The 21,820-nt window shown below is 37.2% G+C and overlaps 1 protein-coding gene across 1 annotated transcript in view; it reads left to right on the top strand.

The window, feature by feature from the left end:
- cdh13 (cadherin 13, H-cadherin (heart)) overlaps nucleotides 1–21,820 on the top strand; it is a 419,656-nt gene that overhangs the window by 188,568 nt on the left and 209,268 nt on the right. The window contains exon 6 of the mRNA XM_053677941.1: nucleotides 6,164–6,316. Coding sequence (XP_053533916.1) covers nucleotides 6,164–6,316 — 153 coding nt within the window. The remainder of the gene's footprint in view (nucleotides 1–6,163; nucleotides 6,317–21,820) is intronic.

The following is a 21,820-nucleotide window of genomic DNA, read 5'->3' as shown; positions in this document are numbered from 1 at the left end:
ACTGAAGAGGAGGAGGATGATGACTGGCGCTCCGTGACGCTCCTGAGAGCTCATCTCAAATAAAAGTCATATGAGACTACCCAAATTTTAATTACGAACTTATGGAAGTCATTTCCACTACAAAGTACAAACACTCTAACTATACAGAGAACTGGCATCCAGAACACTCTCTAAAATTCACCCCGCCGACGTCTCTACTTCCTAGTCAGGGAGCTGTCGATCCAAATCTCACTAGCCAATGAGAGTAAAGCGATGTTAAGCCCGTCCACCCAAAAGGTTTGTGCCAGAATGGTGAATGTAAACTTGCGGAGCGTAAATTAAAACTTTGAAAGCGTAAATGAAACCCCTGGTAGCGCATTCACTAACCACGATTAGTGAAAATGAACCTTCAAAAACTGTTAACAGAGAATGCGGTTCATTTGAAGACCATGTTAAATTTTTGACACCAAGTTAATTGAGAGTTTTTATTCTTTCTCAGTATATATTATTGTTCATTTCTTGAAAAGTTACATTGAATACTTTTGGCACAAATTTAATTACATAGATAGCATTAACTACTATAGCAACCTTTACCTCAGTGTGACTCTCACTCTTCAAAATAATAGAGCAAGGAACGTGTCTTAAAAAGTTTTGTTTGGAATATAGAATTCTAAAAAAAATTTCTATTTTTACTCTTTTCTTTTCTTGAACACTTTTTCCAGTAGCCCCAAATGTCCCCCCCAGGGAACAGTGAAAAATGTGCCTTTCAAAACGTTTGTGTGTTTACCACAGCCTGGTATATTTATAACTGTCCAGTTTCACTGAGGCTGTGCTCACTACAGCCCCAGATTCCTGGTCTTGGCAGACAGGAGTGGAACCCCGATGTGCTTTTCTGCTGTTATAGTCCATCTGCCTCAAGGTTTGACGTGCTTATTTGTTCTGTGATGCTTTTCTGCTCACCACAGTTGTAAAGAGGGGTTATTTGAGTTACTGTAGCCTGCCAACTCGATTCATTTTGGACATTCTCCTCTGACCTCTTTCTTTAACAAGGCAGTTTTGTTCACAGAACTTCCACTCACTGGATTTTTTGTGTGTTTCTGCACTATTCTGTGTAAACTCTAGAGTCTTCTGTGTGTGTGAAAATCCCAGGATATTAGCAGTTTCTGAAATACTCAAAGCAGACGATTTGGCACAAACAATCATACCATGGTCAAAGTCAAAAAGATCACATTTTTTGCCCCCACTCCAATATTTGATGTGAACATTAACTGAAGCTCTTGACCTGTATCTACATGGCTTTATGTGCATTCTTTACTGTTTTAAACTTTTCAGAATATCTAAATATGAGCATATCTATATATTCTTCAGTTACAGTGAAATAAGTTTTATTTGGTGTGCCTGTGTGTGTGTGTGTGTGTGTGTGTGTGTGTGTGTGTGCGCGCATGTGGTTTCCTCCTTTTCCTTTGACTGCTTTTGCAGATCCTCCTCGTTGTCATACCCCCACAGTGACAGCAGCCTGCCTCTCTTTTATGTTCTCACTGCTCCTAATGAGAGCTGATAGAAATAGGTGAGCACTTCCCGATAGACTGAACCTGAGAAGAAAGCTGAACAACACTGTGTGAGTGTGTGTGTGGCGCGTATGTGCACTGTAAACAGTACAGCAGTGCGTGATCCTCCTGTGATCAATTGCCATAACATCTCAACACCTTCTCTGCACCCTGCAGCTAGCCTTGTTCACTCTGAACCTTTTTTCTCAGTCTCATCCTGTCTTCTCGGAGTTTGAGCTCACCTCAGTTCCACTCTTCCCTCTATTCTTCCATCATTATCACCTTCCCCTCCTTGTTGGCATCCCATCAGTTCTTCTGGGGCTTGGTTTCTCTACACAGCAACAGTTCTGACTCTTTCTTCTGCTCTTCTCCTCCTCCTACCTGCAGGAGCTCATCATGTCTTTAATAACTCTGAGAAGGACAAAAAAAAAAAAACCCTCTTTTTTATTGTTCCAACAAATCGATAGCACATCAGTTTGCTGTGTACAGCAAAAAGGACAACAAGCTTGTGCAGTGAACAGACTTCTATAGGAATTACTCTTGAGACAAGCACACGGTCACTATGAGGTCTCCTGGAGGCAAAGCTGAATGGAAAAAAATGTAGGAATGAGCAGATAGAAACTGCTGTGAGAGTACTGCAGTCTTCTGTGATATAAACAGCAGGCAGTGATGGAAAGGTACAAAACACAATGACCTGGGTAAGAAATACTACTACTGTAGTAATAACTAATATAATAGCATTCAAGAAATTACTTAAGTGAAAGTAAATCTGGTGAAAAACTAAGTTTTTGTCTCCAACTGGGGGGCACGGTGATTTGGTGGTCTTGCATATCCAGGGTCGGGGGTTTGAATCCCTTCTCCACTCTGTGTGCACGGAGTTTGTTCTCCCTATGCTTCGATGTTTTCTCCAGGTACTCCAGTTTCCTCTCCCAGTCCAAAGACATGTGCTGTAGGCTTACTGGCATCTCTAAATTGTGCGTCAGTGTGTGCGATTGTGCCCTGTGATGGGTTGGCACCCATTCGAGAGTTCCCTGTGACAGGCCTCAGACTCCCCTGTGTAGGATAAGCAGTATGGAAGATGGATGCATGTCTACATTTGACACAACTAATCCAAAAATATATCAAGAAATATATCTGATGAATGAATCTTTGAACAATTATGTTAACTACCCAAGCGAACAGCACCTACATTACTGACCAATTTTTTTTTTTTTCTAGCTATCTAGATAGCTATCTAGCAAAGATGCTGAGTTTACCTATTGGATGTAATCGCTACTGAACATCAAAGTGACATCTTAAATTTAATACAGAGCTTTTAAATTGTGAAACATAAAAAAAAAATAGCTAGCTAGTCTAGCTCAGTCAGGTAGCTAATGGCTTAACTGCACATGTTTCCATGGGTTGGCCGCTGAGCTGTGAAATGCCGATATCTCCTCGAGTTTTAGCTTAGATCAGGAGTGTCCAATCTTATCCGCAAAGAGCTGGGGAGGATGCAGGTGGAATGAAAACCTGCACCCACACTGGCTCTTTCCAGATAAGATTGGATACGCCTGGCTTAGATAATTTGCAGATCATGACGCTGTTTCCTTTGAAGCATTTAAAACTGATCAATTTAGCCAACCATGTTCATCTGTCTTCACATTCTCACACATTGCTGTTGCTGACTCAAAATTTGGTGCTCCAAATGACTCGACAGAAAACTGCTCTGTTTTGAGTGGGTCTCGAAATGTAATTATTTAAAATTTGCACTCTGATTTTTAATTGGCTTACAGTCGTCTGGGGTTGAATGAATTATCTTTTTTTTTTTTTTACTCTATAATGGTGATGAAAAACCAATGTAGTGAAAAAAAAATCTCAGGTAGAAAGTACTATGATTTAATTCTACTCCAAAAAAATGCCAAGAACGATGTGCTCAAGTTTTTTTTTTTTATGAGTGTACCTGCAGTTTGTTACTCTCCACCCCTGATGACACAGCACATTTGTGCTCAGACCATAATTTATTAAATTTATACGTCTTTATGACAGAGCTGCACTGATTTTCCTGCATATTTTTGAAAACCCAGTGATTTTACTGCAGGAAACCATAAGCTGCACAGCCCTAATGAAAAGTGTAAACTCTGAAGCTCCAGACATCCAAAGCAGATACTGCTATACTACAGACCTATAAGCATGTGCAAGCCAGTGCTTGCAGTCTCTGTTCTATTCTAATTGGCTGGAAGAAATAGCGTATTGGAAAGGACCACTTGTGAATGTTCTCACTCGCAGTTTGGTTTACAAGTGTTCTCATCTGCAAATAGTGATTCGTAGCAATTGGTGTTTTTCTAACCCAGAGTTGCATTTACAAAATATATGCTTACGTTACAACTGCATAACCTGCTCGAGGTTTTATTATAGCACCATAAAAGTGCTTAGCAAGTGTTTTTCAGGATAAAAAAAAAAAAAGAAAGAAAATTGCAGAGCCTATAATTAAATGTGATAGAATGAAAAGGAAACAACATTAAACATGGTCTGGGAATAAATATGTACATGATAAACATTAAAAAAGTTCCTAAAAAGTTCCCAAAGTGCTTATCATTTTGCTCTGGTTCGTCTGTAAATTTGGATTTTCCTACTCACTGTAATTGACTGGTTAAATGTACCATGCAGTGGTTAAATGAGTGTGTGTGGGTATTGCAAGAAATCTACTATCAGCCTATAGTCATTACATAACAAGTAATGCATTTAAATTGCCACTTCAGCCAGTTTAAAACTGCAATAAAATAGTAGTGTGACTGACATTAACAGTTATAACTGAGGATTTCATCAATGATGGGGTGTGATGTGGCCCAAAGCTAAGCTGAGTTACTATTACCACACTGAAGTTGATTATTTTCTTATGACTGCACATCTTATTACAGTGTTTTATTCCACCTGTACCACAGCAATTTGCCCAAACTATTTTCTTCATCCCACATTTTTTTCTAATTACAGTTACTTCAATGGTGTGGAATGTCTACAGCAAAACAAATTAGTTCCAGCTATAAACAGTTTCCTCACCATACTCTCATTTTCTCTCTTTTGCCATGTTACCAGGATACAGCAAAGCTCTTCATCCTGAAAATTGTAGAAAACAAAGTTACAGCTGTACTGCATACTTCCCTAGAAACTCGCCATCCACTTTATTAGGAACGCCTTTACACCTGCACATTCATGCAGTTATCTAATCAGCCAATCATGTGGCAGCAGCACAATGCATAAAATAATCTAGATACAAGTCAGAAGTTTCAGTGAATGTTCACATCAAACATCAGAATGGGGAAAAATGTGATCTCTGTTAAAATAGCCACATTAATATAAACCTTACAGTCAGAAATATTGTCCGAGCCATGTTTTTTATAGAAACATCTACCACAGTGTTGTTGGATATTAGAATTTGGGCATGATTTGGACAGTGATTCTGACTGTACTTCAAATGAAATGTAAGGAATAACACACAGTAGTCCGTGCTACCTTTTTTGTGAGGGTGTTTGAGGGCTCAGGGGCGTCACAAACCAAAAACATAATTATAAAACAACATAATATAAGGCTAATTATAATGGAAATATAAAGAAAATAAACTATACTCATTGGTATGGTGAGGTTTTTTGAAAAGAGACATTTATTTAACATTTATTGAGGGACTCTTGGGTGTCAGAGCTTAATGGCATGGGAGAATCAAGATGGTAAAGTTTATACTTTCTCATTTCTCAGTAACATGACAAGTTGTGTTTTTAACTTAAAGAGAGAGAGAGAGAGAGAGAGAGAGAGAGAAAGGAGGCTTGTGAATGAATGACTGTTTATCACAGCTGTAACGTAGGTGAGAACAGGAACTACCTTGTCTAATAAAAATCTACCTATAAACCACGAAATTGTCCAACTTTTTGTTTATTAACAAATCCAACATAATCACTGCCAAATATGAGAGCTGATTATAGCTGATAAAACATTAGTGATAACAGGAACTAACTTGTCTTGTTGATGTTCCACAAAATGTAACTATAAACAATAAAAAAAGCATGATGTATTGTTTCTTCACAAATTAAACATTGGAATTGTTGACAAATCTCAGTGGTATAAGACATATTAAACACTATAGGCCATGCTGTTACAGGATCGCGAACTCAACATAGCTGTGGTATAAAATCGTTTATTCGATATATCATATGTTGTTTGTGTTTATAACTGAAAGGAGTGTTTATAACGTGTGTTTGTTCTGTTTGGTCTGCTTTCTCCTAACCTGCTGCACCCTGCTGGAACCCTTCTGTGCTTCCCAGTCACATGTAAGTACTACAGGTCACATATAATCAACTGGAATATAATGCATTTGTGTTGTCACACACTGAGCCACAAGAGTAAATTGAGAGTTTAACCATCTTCATTAAAACCATAACAATGTCATATTAGTGTAGTTGTACACGCAATATAAACATGCCAGTGTAATCACTCAATCTAATTTGTTCCATTGAAATGATGAGGCTAATCATTCCCACTTATCTACACTCATTCTTTACTGATTGAGTTATTATTGGATTGTAGCACATTGTTATTGTTGCTTTTTTTTTTTTTTTTGCTGTTGTTTGAATGCTGAATATGCATTTACGTGTGCATCGGTGCTGCAGGTGATCTCGTCTAATATGAAAGAAGACCACATTTTTCGGCTGACGGGAAAAGGGGCAGATCAGGATCCGAAAGGTGTGTTCAGCATCAACAAACTGACAGGAGAGGTTGCAGTGAGCCGTGCCCTGGACCGAGAGGCCATAGCATTCTACCATGTAAGTATCACTACACATTTTTGCTAGATGTTTTGTTTGCATCATAGTATCTAAGGTCATGTTGAAAAAGACTGATCAAAAATAGTTTTTTTTTTTTTTTAAATATATGATTTGAGCAGGAAAATGTCATGTCAATGCCCAATTGGATGTTTGAATCAATTTCCCAGAATGCACCTCTGACTACAAACATGGCTACCATGGACTCCAACTCCAAGTTCACATGCTCAAGTTCACCTGATTACTGATTGCACATATCTGGACTCATCGTGTGTTCAAGTCATGTTGGAAAGATTGTATTTACGAGTTGAACGCACATGAACGCTCCCACAAAGGCGTAATTACGAGTGAGAAACAGGATTTTCTTTGAGCTCAGAGTCTCTGAGTTGGGGGCGTATCAGTAAGAAAATATATAGTCATGTATTTTTTCAATATATATGACTATATATTTTGAAACTCAATATATAGTGAACACACTCAATCTTCGTTCTTCATTTTCTAAAAGTAGAGTTTTAAAAAAAAAAACCTTGCTATATTTTTGTTGTTAATAAAGAAAAGCTACACGGCCGTCTTACTCTGACCAAAGTAACCTGAACGCAACTGACAGCGTAATTATGACTTACGAATTTCCCAGGGTGAAAATTCGTTCAGGAGAAGTATTCGTTCATCTATGTTTCTCATCTCTGATGTACCAAGCCTTTAATTCATATTTGCTATTTCTGGTTTTGACCAACGTTGTTTCCTTGTTTTATGAGTATAGTCTCGTTCTCTGAATACCTGTTTGTACATTGCATGACTCTTTGCCTAATTCTGGATTCTGACCTTGAGATTGTGTTTTGGATTTGTTTGTGTGCGCGCCAGTCTTTATTTTCGATAGAAGCATTAACCGCAACTGTTGCTGTCTCTGCCGCCTGACAGAAGGATTTTCTTCAGGCTGAATAGGAAAAATTCCTATTTATTAATTTATTTATTTACATTTCTCAAGGTTTGCAATAAGGTTTCATTTAAAATAAATGGCTGGAAATGTTATGTTTTTCCATTGTACTGTAAGTGGACTATAAGTATATGGAGCATAATTTAAATAGTTTCATTATTCTCCAACTAGTGAGATTTTACATTTGTCATGATCTCCCCTTCTGGCAGCATGCTCGGAGAGATGAGGGGGCGCGCGCATTCATGATCTCCGTGCACGAGTGCTCAGCAAGCACATGCTATTCGGATGTTGATAACCGTGACATTGTTTACTGTGGACACGTGCGTTTGTTTTGTTTCTGTTCTGTCTCCTCCCTGTTCTGTCACTGGTTGTTGTTCGGGGGTGTCTCTTTATTGTTTCCAGCGACCGCGACTTCGATTCTTGCTCTGCCCCGTTTATGCCTGTTTGCCGATCGGCCGACCCTTTGCCTGTCTTGACTACGTTTTTTGGATTATGATTTGGATTTGTCTGCCTGCCCTTAAATAAATACGTCTTTACCTGCACCTGCTTCCGTACTCTACTCCCTTACATCTCACGACGTGACAACGTTGATGGAGTGCCTGTAAAGGCAATAACAAACATGGCATACATAAATCTTTGAGACAGTAGCAATTTAACCTTCTATCTTTTACCCATCCTGCATTATTGTACAGGCCAGTACCGATATTCAAGCTAATGTGACTCTAGCCTGGACAAACCAAATTGATTTGCTTGCTTGCAGTTTCTGCTACAGTCTCTTGGTCTAAAAAATCTAATGTAATAAATAAATACTATTTGGCCTACTGTATGAACAAAGCCTAAGTGTCAGTTTTATCTCATAGGATTTGCACTGCTGTAAGGCAAGTGGAGTCATGTGTCATTACAGTGCATTTGCTTATGCCAGTGCCATTAAAAAAAAGTTGTATTTTGAGGTCTGTGGATGAAACCAAGTCATAATTGGATTGTAACAGTGATCAGAGACTTGTTTAACTCAAAACCAGATTGTTTACTGCAATCCTAGCCTACATATCCAACCTATGACCGTGCAGAATTGTGTTTCTTAAGCTGTCTGAAAGTTAAGGTAGAGGATGAATTATCATCTATTCTGTATGATCTGTAATCACTCAGCTGGATTCTTTGTGTGAGTGTCTGGTATGTGTAACATATTCTCATTCAGAAAATAATAATTCTAGCCATTTTCTAGCTGCATAAAAGCAGTCATTTTCTAAAACATAACACCCTGACAGAAGAAAGCCTGTACCCCATGGCTACGGGAGATAACAAGAAAGATAATGTGTAGCATTTGCTGCTGCTGCTCAGCTGATTGAACAGCTTCTTTCATTCCAGACGTTGGTTCCTTGTTGCTGTTCTTTGTTGCTGTTCTGTTTTGGGGCATTCTAATAAAAAGTGTTTGAGCAATCTGTTCATGCTTGAATAGCATAGTATGTTTCTTATTTTTCTCTTTTTGTAATAAGTATGCATGTGTATTATACTTCTTCTCATTTATTTGAGGCCCGAGCACACGTATATGGATATTTTTTAAAATATTTTTTTTTTTTCGGTGGGTTTTCGCATATGGACCACATGATAAAATGGGTCACTGAAAATGACACTTTTCGAAAACGCTCTCCAAGGTGGAGAAATTGTACAAATATTTTCACTGTTTTTGCATGGGCAGGAACAAGGAATGTTTTTTGAAAATGCTAATCGCTCGTTGTCTTAAGTCTGGTTCACACTGCACTTGTTCACAGACTCCAACCAATGCAGACAATTGCCAACTTTTAAAAGTCGGCCACTGGATTTAGAGACCAATAAACTTTTTTTTAAGGACAGTCAGACTGGTTTAAAAATAGATTATCCTTTACCACAATCAAAAGTGTACGTGTCGCTCTTTGCCTGAAAAGACGTAAGACTGAAACGAAAGAGGTTGTGGGTGAAACCTTGGTTGTTGCATCATGAGAGACAGGGCGCTGCTTACATGTATCCAATGAACTGCATACAGAGGATGTGAGGAGCTTTGAATTGTTGCTTGGTTTGCCCCAAGCAGTTTCAACAATTCCAATAAGACTATTATTAGATCATACATTAGAAATAATATTTTTATGCAAATGTAACATTTGTTGTGATTTCACATCTTACTTAATGAAACAAAATACAGGGAATGGCATACATTTAGCAGATGATCCACACCAGGGGTCAAAATGAACAATTTTATTTAAATAACACATTAATTCATAATTTCTCCTCTTCTTTCTGATTTGTCCAGAAATCTGCCATTTTAACCAAAATTATGGTTTAGCAAGCCTAGCATCTAGTGCATAGGCTTTCATGTCTATGGAGTTTTCAGGGATGCTTCCCTCCTCATCGTCATGGCAACGATTCATGGTCAGGTCAGATTACGTCAAACGCTGATAGAACATGTTCAGTCGGAGAAAACAAAGGCTGACCGACACGAACAGATGCCGAGAGGGTTAACACACTGATCTGATAAAATCAGACAAATGTGTCTGTTGATGTTGATTGGTGTCTGTCAGTGCAGTGTGACCTAGGCTTTAGATGTCTAGTGTAACCTTATGCAGTAGTTCCACCTCATCGTCAGTCCTCACATGCAAATTTATTTTGTCATTTTTGGTTGGTGTTTTTCTTTCTTTTTTTTTTTTTGTGTCTTTTCTACATCTCAATAAACCTGCTCTTAACTTTATCCTTGAGGCGTTTGACATGATAGTTGATGACATTATAACTGGCCTTGCGTGTTCATGTGAGCATCTTCAAATTCTCATTTGGCACATTTTGAATACTTAATATGAAAACAACAACAGGTTTGTGTACCTGTGTGTGTGTGTATGTGTGTGTGTGTGTGTGTGTGTGTGTGTGTGTGTTAGACGCTCTGTCTCCTCCTGAAGCTGCCTGTGTGGTACTGTGTTGAAAATCAGGTGGGATCAAAGCCCCTACTCAGTGCAACACTTGACATTTACATCTCTCTACTTGCTGTCCACACACAGCTCCGCAATTACGGCCGCAACCGGTAGCACTAATGCATCAAAGCCTGCCATATTTGCTGTGATGTGATGAATGAATGAGGCTGACCATGCTTGGCTTGACATGCACATCTCGCTCTCTCTCTCTCTCTCTCTCTCTCTTGCTCTCTTTCACAGCTGGACTGGCAGGTTTGCAAGTGAGTCATAAGCTGAGTCTTAGTTGTGGTTAAAAAAATAAAAAAATAAAAAAATACAGCACCTCTCCTGGAATGGGCTGAAAGCCCTGCTTCCTTAATAGCATGTTTTTGTGGTGTGCTACACTCTTTCTGTCTAATCAAACAGATGGGCTTGTTCCCTTGCTCTCATCTTGGCCACCTGACACACACACACATGCGCACACATCTAACCAGACTGCCACACATTGCCTAAATCTGTGGCAGCAGGAATTACTGCATTTTTCTGTCTGTTTCCTGTACAGCACATCAGGAATAATTACAGTTGAGCTAATTCCAACTCATTTTCCAGCAGCAGTAATCATCTTCTTAGATGAAGAAACAGATTGGAGTCAGGCTGCTCTCTCAGGCACCGTGACACATGCCATGTCCCGGTCCCTCAATTCACACAACTCCAGAAACTCCAAAGCCTCCACTACAGTTCTTATTCTTTATTCTCACTGCACATGTGTGAGTCTGTGTGTGTATGTGTGTGAGAGAGTGAGAGAGAGAGGGAGATATGGGAATCAGCTTTCATGCAAATCTGGACATCTGGACTTTAATTGATGTTTGCTACTATCACCCATAACTGAGATAACGGGCATCACATCTGCATTTAAATAAAGGGAAGATAGACAATGAGGGTAGAAGTGCTAATGTATATGAAAATACAGATCAAAACACATACAGCCAGCACGGTTCATTTTACATTTAAAGACCATATTTTCCATTCATTACAGTTGCATTGGGCGAAGCATGCACATCAAAATCCTTTTAGGGACACATCCTGTAGTGGAAAGCAGAACATTTTCCACTGAAGGTCTAACTAACCATGCAGTTGACATCTCTGAAGCGCTTTCTCTTCCTGGTCGCTGTGCAATTATGCTATTCACTGTGCTATTCATGGCCAGAGTGCTGCTGGACACAGGGCGGTGGTGATAAAAGCCCCATTATTGCACCAGTCTGGAGTTTGGCGTCTATGTCATGCCTGTTTAATTCCTTCTAAAAGCTCCTTCTGCATGTGGTCTGCTTTGTTTGAAACCGTAGAAGAATGTATAGACTGTAGAGCTTTAGTCTGGGCTTATGCTGTGTCAACGTGTGGAAGGAACATTCCAAGCCCAATCCATGCATGAACAAACTTTTATAATAAGCATTTATAGGTGTATGATTGACATATTGAGGGTGACTTTTCTTATGTCCTTTGAGGCACTGAGGTTCCTGAATGTTTTGAGGAACTAAAGAGTTCCAAATCTGTCTTAAACTAGAATAGTGCTCCATCCCTCTAGTACAGTTTCACAGACTTGTAGAATCAATGCCAAAACTCACTGAATCTGTTCTGGCTACTTGTGCTGGCCAAAAACCTTACTAAGACACTTGCTGTATTTATTACTAAATACTGTAAAATTAAATACTGATACTGTATTTAGTACAGTAGTATGCAGTTTGGGAAGTGCCTTAAGTATTCACAACTCTAAAGATATAAATAATCTGCTACCACTTGTATTGTACACATCCCTGCTGAAAAAAACAACAATAGAAACCAGCACAGACATTCTAATGGTTTCCACTACAAATACCATTACAAACCATCAGCTAAACCCTAAAACCATTACCATTACCATTATTGGTCTTTAATGGTATTCACTAGACATAACATGCCACCAACTGAAGGCAACTAATCACCAGTAAAAACCAATACAATTCCCATTATAACCATTAAAACCATTACAAATTCTATGAGGGTTTCTATGGTTTTGTTTTGTTTTGTAACTGGGATTAACCTGACTGTCACAGTTACAGAATATAAGTCTTTTACTTTCAACAAGAGCTTGTTGGTTAGATCTTATGTTGCCTCTGATCCAGCAGCAATGTTACGGCGTCACCAACTAGTCATATCCTGCAATATTTATAAACAGCACATATCCACCAGAATGAACTAATAACCTATTGTTAGCTACAATGCTCACCACCACTGTGAGGTGAATCCCTGTGGATCTCTATACACATCTTGAAGGGTAATGTTAGTAATCTAGCCTGCTAATCCTTGCTAGCTAGCTAAAATCCATGGTAGAGAACAAAACTATCATGTCTTGATTGCTAAAAGGCACAGCGATGGATGACATGCACATTTTGATGCAGATATAGTTTGACATTACATGCAACTAGCTGTCCATTAACTAGCAATCAGTGGGGAAGCAAACATGGACACCTCCATGTTTATTTTTTGTTAGCAATAATCGTGCCAGCCGTGAGCAACGTACGTATGACTGATGTATATTATCTCCTTAAAACAGTGAACTGTAAAATGTTATCGAGAACTGTAAAATGGTAGAGTTGAGGAGACGTTCCCAACTTTCTGAGTGGGAATTCTAAGTTGATTTTTTGGTTTTGTTTGGTTTTTCCTAGTCGGAGGTCGGAAATTCCGAGTTCCAACCTTTAGTCAAACTCGGCATAAAAACTGAGTACATTCAAATTCCACAGCAAGTATAAGTCCAACCATCAATCACTAGCTTCCTATTAACGGAGAGAACAAAATGCCTTATTTGTTCAGTAAGAACAAAAAGATACATTTTAAATATTTACTATATTCATTGTGTTACATTCTGTCTATCCTTTCATGCCTAAAGTTGGGATGAGATGAGGTGAAGTAGGATAAATACCTACGTATTTCTCAGCAATTCCAGCATGAAACCCTGACACAGTACTGACCGTGAAACCGTTGCCTCATTATCAGTGCAACTCACAGCAGTTTAAGAACATATTATATGGTATTTATTGTCCATTGGCACAATAATCTTTTTCTCAAAGATTTTTAATGAGATTTAACAGTTTAATGCAACATTGTGGCTGGTGAGAAGACTTACCGGCAGATGCAATAATTAGCAGTTTGATTTACAGACTATTCTCTTGCTTTAATAAGCATAAGGACAGAGCTCATGCCTGTATTGCAGGTATAACTGCAAATGTCCTCAAATATATTATTAATATGCTTTGTGTGAGAAGGCCTTGAAATATTTTGTGTATTTTACCTCATATACAGTATAAATTTAAACAATAAAATTTGTGGGGATTGGACTGTAGTCATTGCTTGGAATTCAGCAATACTTAATTTACCTCCTGCATGAATGTGACATAATAATAATAATAATAATAATAATAATAATAATAATAATAATAATAATACTGTTTATTTATTTGTTTGTTTGTTTGTTTATGTGTTTTTTTATTGTACAATTAATTCAAAGTGGGATCTAAAATTCTCACACAGCACATAGTGACAGCACCAGAAACTGTGAAGCCCTGTAAGAGCTGCCTGCTGTGAGTTGCGCAAAGGTGTGGCAAGAGTGATTAAATGTCACATTTGCAGTGCTTTGCACTCTGTAATTATCACCCCCACCCCTGTACACCATAGCCCTTAATATTGAAATGGAGGGAAAAATCAATATAGTTTACAGCATTTTGTACTAATAAAATATAAAAGTTGAGATCGTATATTCAGCTGTGTTGCTGTGAAACCATTAAATTTGCTCTGGTGCAGCCAGTTACCAACAGAAAGCACTGTGTATATATTGAATTCATCCCTCAAATGACATTTCATTGTTTTTATGTGTGTATTTATCTCTCTCTCCCCAAAAAATGACATGCTTGTCAGGGTGAAATATTATTATTGTTTAAAGATATTTCAGACAGTGGACTTAATACAGCTCATCACTGGAGTGTATATCATGGATAAAGCATTGGCTTTTATTAGCTTTTTTTGTGTTCCAAAAGTATATGGACACACAGAGCTTACACCTCAAACAGAAAGAAGACTAAGAAGACATCGAAAGAATAAAAATGACTTTTTGATACCAACATTGATTTATTTATCACAGAAATAAATGTGGAAAGAAAAATAATATTCAAATTGAATTTCTTACCATTCCAGTACTTTTTATTTTAGTTAGAATGTTAGTTGCTTTTCTTTTAGACTGATATTGTTGAAGGTACAGATAATGAGGATAGTTCAAATACAAATCAGTGTTAGTAAATAGCCCCCAAATGTGTTGATTGCAGAAAGACGCAGTAAAAAACCAAACAAATGAAAAAGGAATTGTTGTTAACAATGAAAGCCATTAGCAGTAGAGATAACGCTCATGACTCTGTATTTTCTTGTTTTGGATAATGTTTTAAAATTCTGTCTTAGAGGAATCAAAGCTCCAAAGAGTGGAAAAGTTGAGAGAACAAGAAACGTTCTTTATGCCAGAGTAAATGCCTGAATTCCTACAAAACTGTCTGTCTGTCTGTCAAACAAAACACACCTCCATACACAGCACACAGACAAAGTGAAAGACAGCATATGGAGGCAAAAAAAAAACATTCATCTAATCATTCATCTATTTGTACAGTATAAGAATACATGTATGCTGCTGGTGGAATAAATATGAATTGCGAGAGCAGGCATTGTACTGCTATAGCCATATGACAGCGACGCTTCATTGCCTACTGAATAGAGCTAACGGCATGCAGGGGTGTTCTCTGGTTTCAACTCTCACTGCAAGTCCGCCCTCATCTGGCCTCAAGGCATGATGGAGTTATCACAGCAGTGTGGCTCATCTTCAACTGCCCCAATGCTCATAGTTTAGCCAGGTTTGCTTACTGCTGGCACAGGCAATGTTTTGATCCACCATAGGGAGGTAATGGAATCGCGGTGTCCAACAGCTGTTTGTCTTCCATCGATCCGCCTCACCGTCTGCAATCCTCAGGCTCTGGCACATTGCTTAGAATTATTGTGCGTGCTGTGTGTGTGTGTATGTGTGTGAGTGAGTGTGTGTGGACTGATATTTGTCTGAAGTTAATTAGAGACAGTGTACTGTGTTACCACTTTGAAAGGAGAAACCCACAGACTGATATTGCACATTAAAGTAACTCGAACAGATTGGAAGGGCCGAGTAGTGGGTAGTTACAAGCTTGTTCGTCCAAACTCGTTTTTTTTCCTGCCAGTATCCTTTCCCTTATTTGTTCCAGCAAATCATTTTGAGCTCCCACATGGAGGAAGACGACTAAGCCAAGCGGATATGGCCTGAGGCCATGTCATATTGTAGTATCCATTAGAGCTCTTATTTTGGTCAACCAAGCGCTGACTGCTACTTTACACACTAAAGTCACGATCCATATAATGTCTCGAGATGACTTCTTGCTTGTCTCTGAGCGTGTAATTTGATAAAGTGCGTGTGTATTTAGTGGATGTGTTATGGAGAATTTACAAAAAAAGAACTGTATTTGCTCTATGGGGTAGTCCAAGGAAACTGGGAACGGGGGTGGGCACCAAGCTACTTATTTGTGTTTATTTTCATCAACTTTGACCACCATATCCTGGTCAGGGTTAAGGTGGATCCATTGCCTATCCTGGGAACACTGGGCACAAGGCAGGAAAACACTCTTAATAGGATACCAACCCATTCACACACACATTTAAGTCTATTTAGAGTCTCTATTCCACCTACATGCATGTTTTTGGAGAAGGCAGTAAACTGGAGAACCCAGATAAAACCCACAAGGCCACTGTGAGAACATGTAAAACTCTGCACAGACAGTAACCCGAGCTTAGCATCAAATGAGGGACCCTGGAGTTGAGAGTTGTATTTATTCACAATTCAGTTCAGAATGATGACAAATTACAGTTATAATTATGTATATAATGTCACAATTACAGTATATAATTATCCCAGAATTACTATTGGTCTATTGTGATGAGAATTAGTTTTCTTTTCTGTGAGTCAGCTTAATCTGAACTCAAAGTTAACTCAGTTCATCAGTAAGCCAAAATAACTCATCATATTCTACCTTCTACATCTATTTTCATTATGTCAATGATAAAAAAAGCAGGACATTTTAATTAAATACTGTTCAATATTCAACAATAAACCTAGTAGAACCTTGCATAAAGAAATATTGCTCTTTTTACTGCTTTTGATTGATATCTTGATGCAATATAATTAACTATTACTAAAATAAGAGTGTGAAAAGCAGTTATTACAGGCATTTCTCTTCCTTATAGTGTGGTTTGTAAATCTCTTCATTTTTTTTTGTATGCTATGAACTGAAATTATTGATTGAATAGATGATTTTATATAGGTACAGTATGTGCATTTATTTATGCTGAGAGAGGAGGCGTTTAATCCACACACTCACTTTAGTTTTTGATAGCAGTGAGGAGACCCGATCTCAAAAAGACTGCTAGAAAAGTAAAATTGTCAAATTGTGTGTCCAATGTAAAGGCAAGAAAATTTATACCACAACACACACAAAATACAATATGAATGCTAAATGAAACAGCATAGACATAATTGTGTGTCCTTTAGGCAAATACTGCAAAGATGTGGCCAATATCTTAAACCACCATTACACCAATATTAAGTCATAGTTTGAAAAACATGATTTTATCTTGTCTGGGGGGTTGCACATAAATGGAATTCATTTGCTCACACAGCCACTGACTCCGAAGTGACCTTCAGGCTTAGTAAATTACACTGAGAGTGCAAAATAAATCTATTTGCATAGACCCTGTCCTGTGTGCTGCACTTAAAATGGTTTAAGTTATATCTTTAATAAACCAGAGTCTCAGTCTCACTGTCCTTGTGGGCTCTTTGTAGATAATTTTGTGAAGCTGAAATGTAAGCTTGGGGGTGGGGGGGGGGGGGGGTGATTGGTAGTGCTTTCTAACTATCACCACTCATGAACTGCATAGCAGCGAGAATGAACCATTAAGCATTTAATGGTAGACTGAAACTCTTCATTAGGCTTAAGAGTGCTAAAAGGCAGAAACAAGGACCTAGACTTCCAGGAACAGAAACTGGTTTATAAGAGAAAATCTTTGAGAGTTAAGAGGGAGTTTTACTGATGAATCATATGTTTGTACATTGCACAGATGTCCTTCCCGATTGGATACTTAGCTATTAGACCTATTAAGCCTGAAAAACAACTTGTTTTTGAATGTTTTTGATGTGATGTTGCAGCCATGAGATGAATGTAGCAATAGAAATTTGTTCAAAGTGGGAAGGCGTTTGAGAAGAGGAGTGAGAGCTCCTGCCCTGTGGGTTAATGATGATGGATTACTATTAGCATAGTATTAAAACTGTTCATGATTTGTGCCTGTTTAAGGTCATAGGAAATCCGTTTGCTAGTCATGTACTGTAGATGCAACCCAATATGTAATGTATTGATGTGTTTAATTTCAAATTAAATGGAAGGAATTCAACAAGCAGAAACAGAAGCAAAGATTGTACTAAAATAAGAATTTAAAGTGATTTTATTTCAGGGAAATTATTTGCTTATGTCGTACCTCTACTGGGCAACAACATAATCCCGTAATTATAATTGACATTAAGGTACATAAACATTTATAAAAGCTTATTCCAACAGACACCACCTGGCACAAATATTGCTTCAGTCAGCTTTAGTGTTGCTTACTTAACACTCAAGTCAACTAATTCTTTGCATACTTCACACAATGGTGATGAACTGAAGTGTAACAAGCGGAGTGTATAGAGTGTGGCAGGGTGCAAGTGCATACACTCAATAAGGTCATAAAAGACCATACAGGGTGAGCCATAATCAGAAATGAGGAACAGGAATGTTAAGATTTTACAAGAATGATACACAGAGTACTGTATATAAGAAGGCAACCTAACCAAGAGCTAAATACACTGTAGGTGAACATAATAGGGCAAGGATCGCCATTTCCAAAAGATGCTCTACAGTAGCTCCTGAACTCTGTGGTGAAATTATTCTAAAATTACAAACCTGTTGCATAACTGTTACCATTTTGCCAATGACAGTCATGACACTGTAACAAGAATGCAAGTTATGATATTTTCTCTGGCCTTTATGTAAAGTGAGTTCAATGACAACTATTTTCTTTCTTTCTTTTAACATTTTTATCAACACACAGTAAAATCCCTAGTGTTGAATTAACATCCAGATTGTTTATATAGTCCAAATCAAAACTCTGTCACTTGACATGGGTGTTATTTACATTGACTGCATTTGGCAGACGCACTTATCCAGTGCAACTTTATTTGATCTATAATACTGAGCAGTTGAGGGTTAAGGGCCTTGCTCAAGGGCCCATCAGTGATGGCTTGGCGGTGCTGGGGTTGGAACTCACAACCTTTTGCTCAGTAGCCAAACATCTTAACCACTGAGCTACAACTGCCCACTATACCATAGAGGAAATTTGGCTTTCTGAAATAAGCCTTACTACTGGTGACACATAGCATTATGAACACAACATCTTATTAATGCATAACCCTAATCTCATATGTATCAATACTGTAAAGATTACAATTGTTTTATTTCACTAAGCGCATTAATTCAGTGCTCATGTCTATTACAACAAATGTTTCGTCCAGATTGTCCTTAACCATTATAACTTTTCAGCTTTTTAATGAGATCTATTGTAATGGAAATATGCAATGTCTTTTATCTTTACACTATTATAAATGTAATAAGGTGGTAAAGCTGTATTAGTTCTCACCACTGAAAAGACAGTATTTGCACAGATCATTTACGATATTTCAAAAGAGCACAGTAATATACTGTTTGTGAAGATGGATGTACAACTTTCTTCATGTATCACTACATAAATTATTCGGTGCCAGTTAACACAATATCCCAGCCTTTGAAGTACAAATGACTCCACTTTAGCAGGCAGCAAATTGTGTTTGTTATTAAGTCATACACACAAGTGTGTGGGTAGACACTGTAGAGAAGTGGTGTTCATTATAACAGCCACACATTTTAATAACTGATGTATTATTCATTAAGGTTTAGCCAGAGTGTCATACTTGAGTCTGAATTTTGACAGGAGCTAAAAAAAAAAGGGTTTGGAGATTAAAAATGAACCTTGTTTACTGGCTTGACAAATTCTTTACAAATATCTGTTATTGTAGGCGTTTATAGAATTCTCAACTGAATTTTATATGTCTGCATGTTTTTGTGTTTGCAATCTCTGACATTGGATTTTCATAGCTTTTATTAGTAACAATTCTGCTCTAATCTAGAAAACTGCCAAAACAATGAAACATTTGGTTTTGACCAAAATAGTATTTTTATCTGTCAAAAATATTACATTGACATGTTCGTTTAAAAAAAACATAAATGTGTGTGTGTGTGTGTGTGTGTGTGTGTGAGTGTATATATATATATATATATATATATATATATATATATATATATATATATATATATATATATATATATATATATATATATATATATATATATATATATATATATGGCTTGGGGAAAACCAAAGAGCTTTTAATACACACTGCACAAGCAGACCTACACAAGCTGATGGATGTAAAAATGCACAAATACATAAGGCACCATGTAAAATGAAATAAAAATAAAAATAATAATAATAATAATAATAATAATAATAATAATAATAATAATAATAATAATTCCCAACCTTGTTAGATAGTACAGAAAGTGTCTCAGTGATGTTATTATCTCCAGAAGAAGTTTCACCAACAACTCATGGTATTCATCAAAATATTTCTAACCACTCATTTTCACAAAAGGTTTGACTCAGATGTTCAGATGTCTTTACAAGCATGCGTAGACTAATATCGCTCTACAGAGGGATATGAGTCATCAGGGTCTATTTTTGTGCAGAAATTTGATGAGTTAGTACGCACAGAACATCATGTAATAAAAAAAAATCAATAAGTTGTCTAACATAAATTAAATACAAGGGAAATCTATTCGTATATAACAACGAAAATGTAGCTATACTAAGCTGCTGGCTTGCTTTTTTAAATGGAATGAGAGTAGTTGATTTGATTGGATATCAAATAATACAAGGTGTCCCAGAAGTCTCCATACATAGGGGAAATTAACACTTTTTAGCAAAATGTTTAATTTAATTCATACTGAGTTTTTCTTTTTCAGATAACCTTTAAGAACGCCTTAGACAAAAGAAAAAGGTATTGGAATCACTCTCATGGCTGGATCAGGAAGCTGTCGCAAGTTTACAATGGACTTTTAACAGGCAACATGGCGAGCACATCACACATGACATTGTTCCAAACTTATTCACAAATTCAAAAATACTGGAAGTGTTGTAGACCAACTGAGAAGTGGACATCCGCGAACATCAACTGACGAAGACACAACTGACATGTTGCTGGTGTACACGGTCCCCTATGTAATGAGACTTTTGGGACACCATGTACATTGTAACTCAAGCTATTTTTTGCCAGATTACTACCTGGGCTGAGGGTCATAAAATATAAACTATATTTCTACACTGTTAAAATACAGGCAGCAGGGGCACCAGTGGCAAACCATTAAATTACAGTCATTTACAGTGTAGAAAATGGTCATACACTGCCAGTCAAAAGTTTTTGAGCACCTGCAGATCAAACTAATAATACAGAATAAGAATTAAATAAGTAAACTATGTGGAAGTAAAGTCAAAAGTTAAACTCAAGCAAACTTGGAGGACAAACCTCTTTAAGCCTATAGATAAAAAGACTCGCATACATTTATTAACATTAAAATATGAATATCTAGTGTGCTACGTAGTGCCTAAGTAGTGTGATAAATATTTTGTACTCATTACAATTTCTCTAGATACAATAAAATATAAAATAATGTCTAACACAGTTTTAAACAGTTCTCATTTCACTTATAACTATTTCTTGGTTCAATTTTAAGATGGGTGTATTTAAAATTAGGTCATTAATAATAAATGATTTAATAAAATCTACGGTGTTAGATAAACAATATAGTAATTAACTTTCCATAAAAAGCTGGAACTGTATTATTATTATTATTATTATTATTATTATTATTATTATTCAGTCAAATTAAAGAAATGAAACAAGAATCGTGCCAGATTGATGTACTGACCATGTAATGCTATCTTTTTGTGTCTGAATGTGGATAATCCCCAATACTTGCGGGTGGCTGCCCCTGTCCCTAGCTCAGTAAAATGTTTAAATATGCTTGAGTAAGCAAAGACGCGTATAAAATGAGATGTCTCCATAGACCTATAGAAGGCATTCTGAGAAAAGTTTCACGAATTTGCTTACATTAATTGGTTAGATTTAATGGTTAGCTTGTTTTGTTTGCCAATACCAGGTTAGACTAGCATCAATTCCAGTAGCTAGCATAATTGGCTAATTAACATAAATTCATCCATTAAAAACATTTACTTTTTAGTACTTAAGTACATTTAAAAGTAGCAACATTTTTACTGTCATATGAGTACATATTTTGGCTTCTCACTTTTTCATCTTTTGGAAATCTTTTCGCTTTTCACATCTTTTCACTTTTAATTGAGTACGATTTTGACACATTCTCTATACTTTCA

This window comes from Ictalurus punctatus, chromosome 4, assembly GCF_001660625.3.
Source record: "Ictalurus punctatus breed USDA103 chromosome 4, Coco_2.0, whole genome shotgun sequence".
NCBI lineage: Eukaryota > Metazoa > Chordata > Actinopteri > Siluriformes > Ictaluridae > Ictalurus > Ictalurus punctatus.
This window is presented reverse-complemented; position numbering and strand designations above follow the sequence as displayed.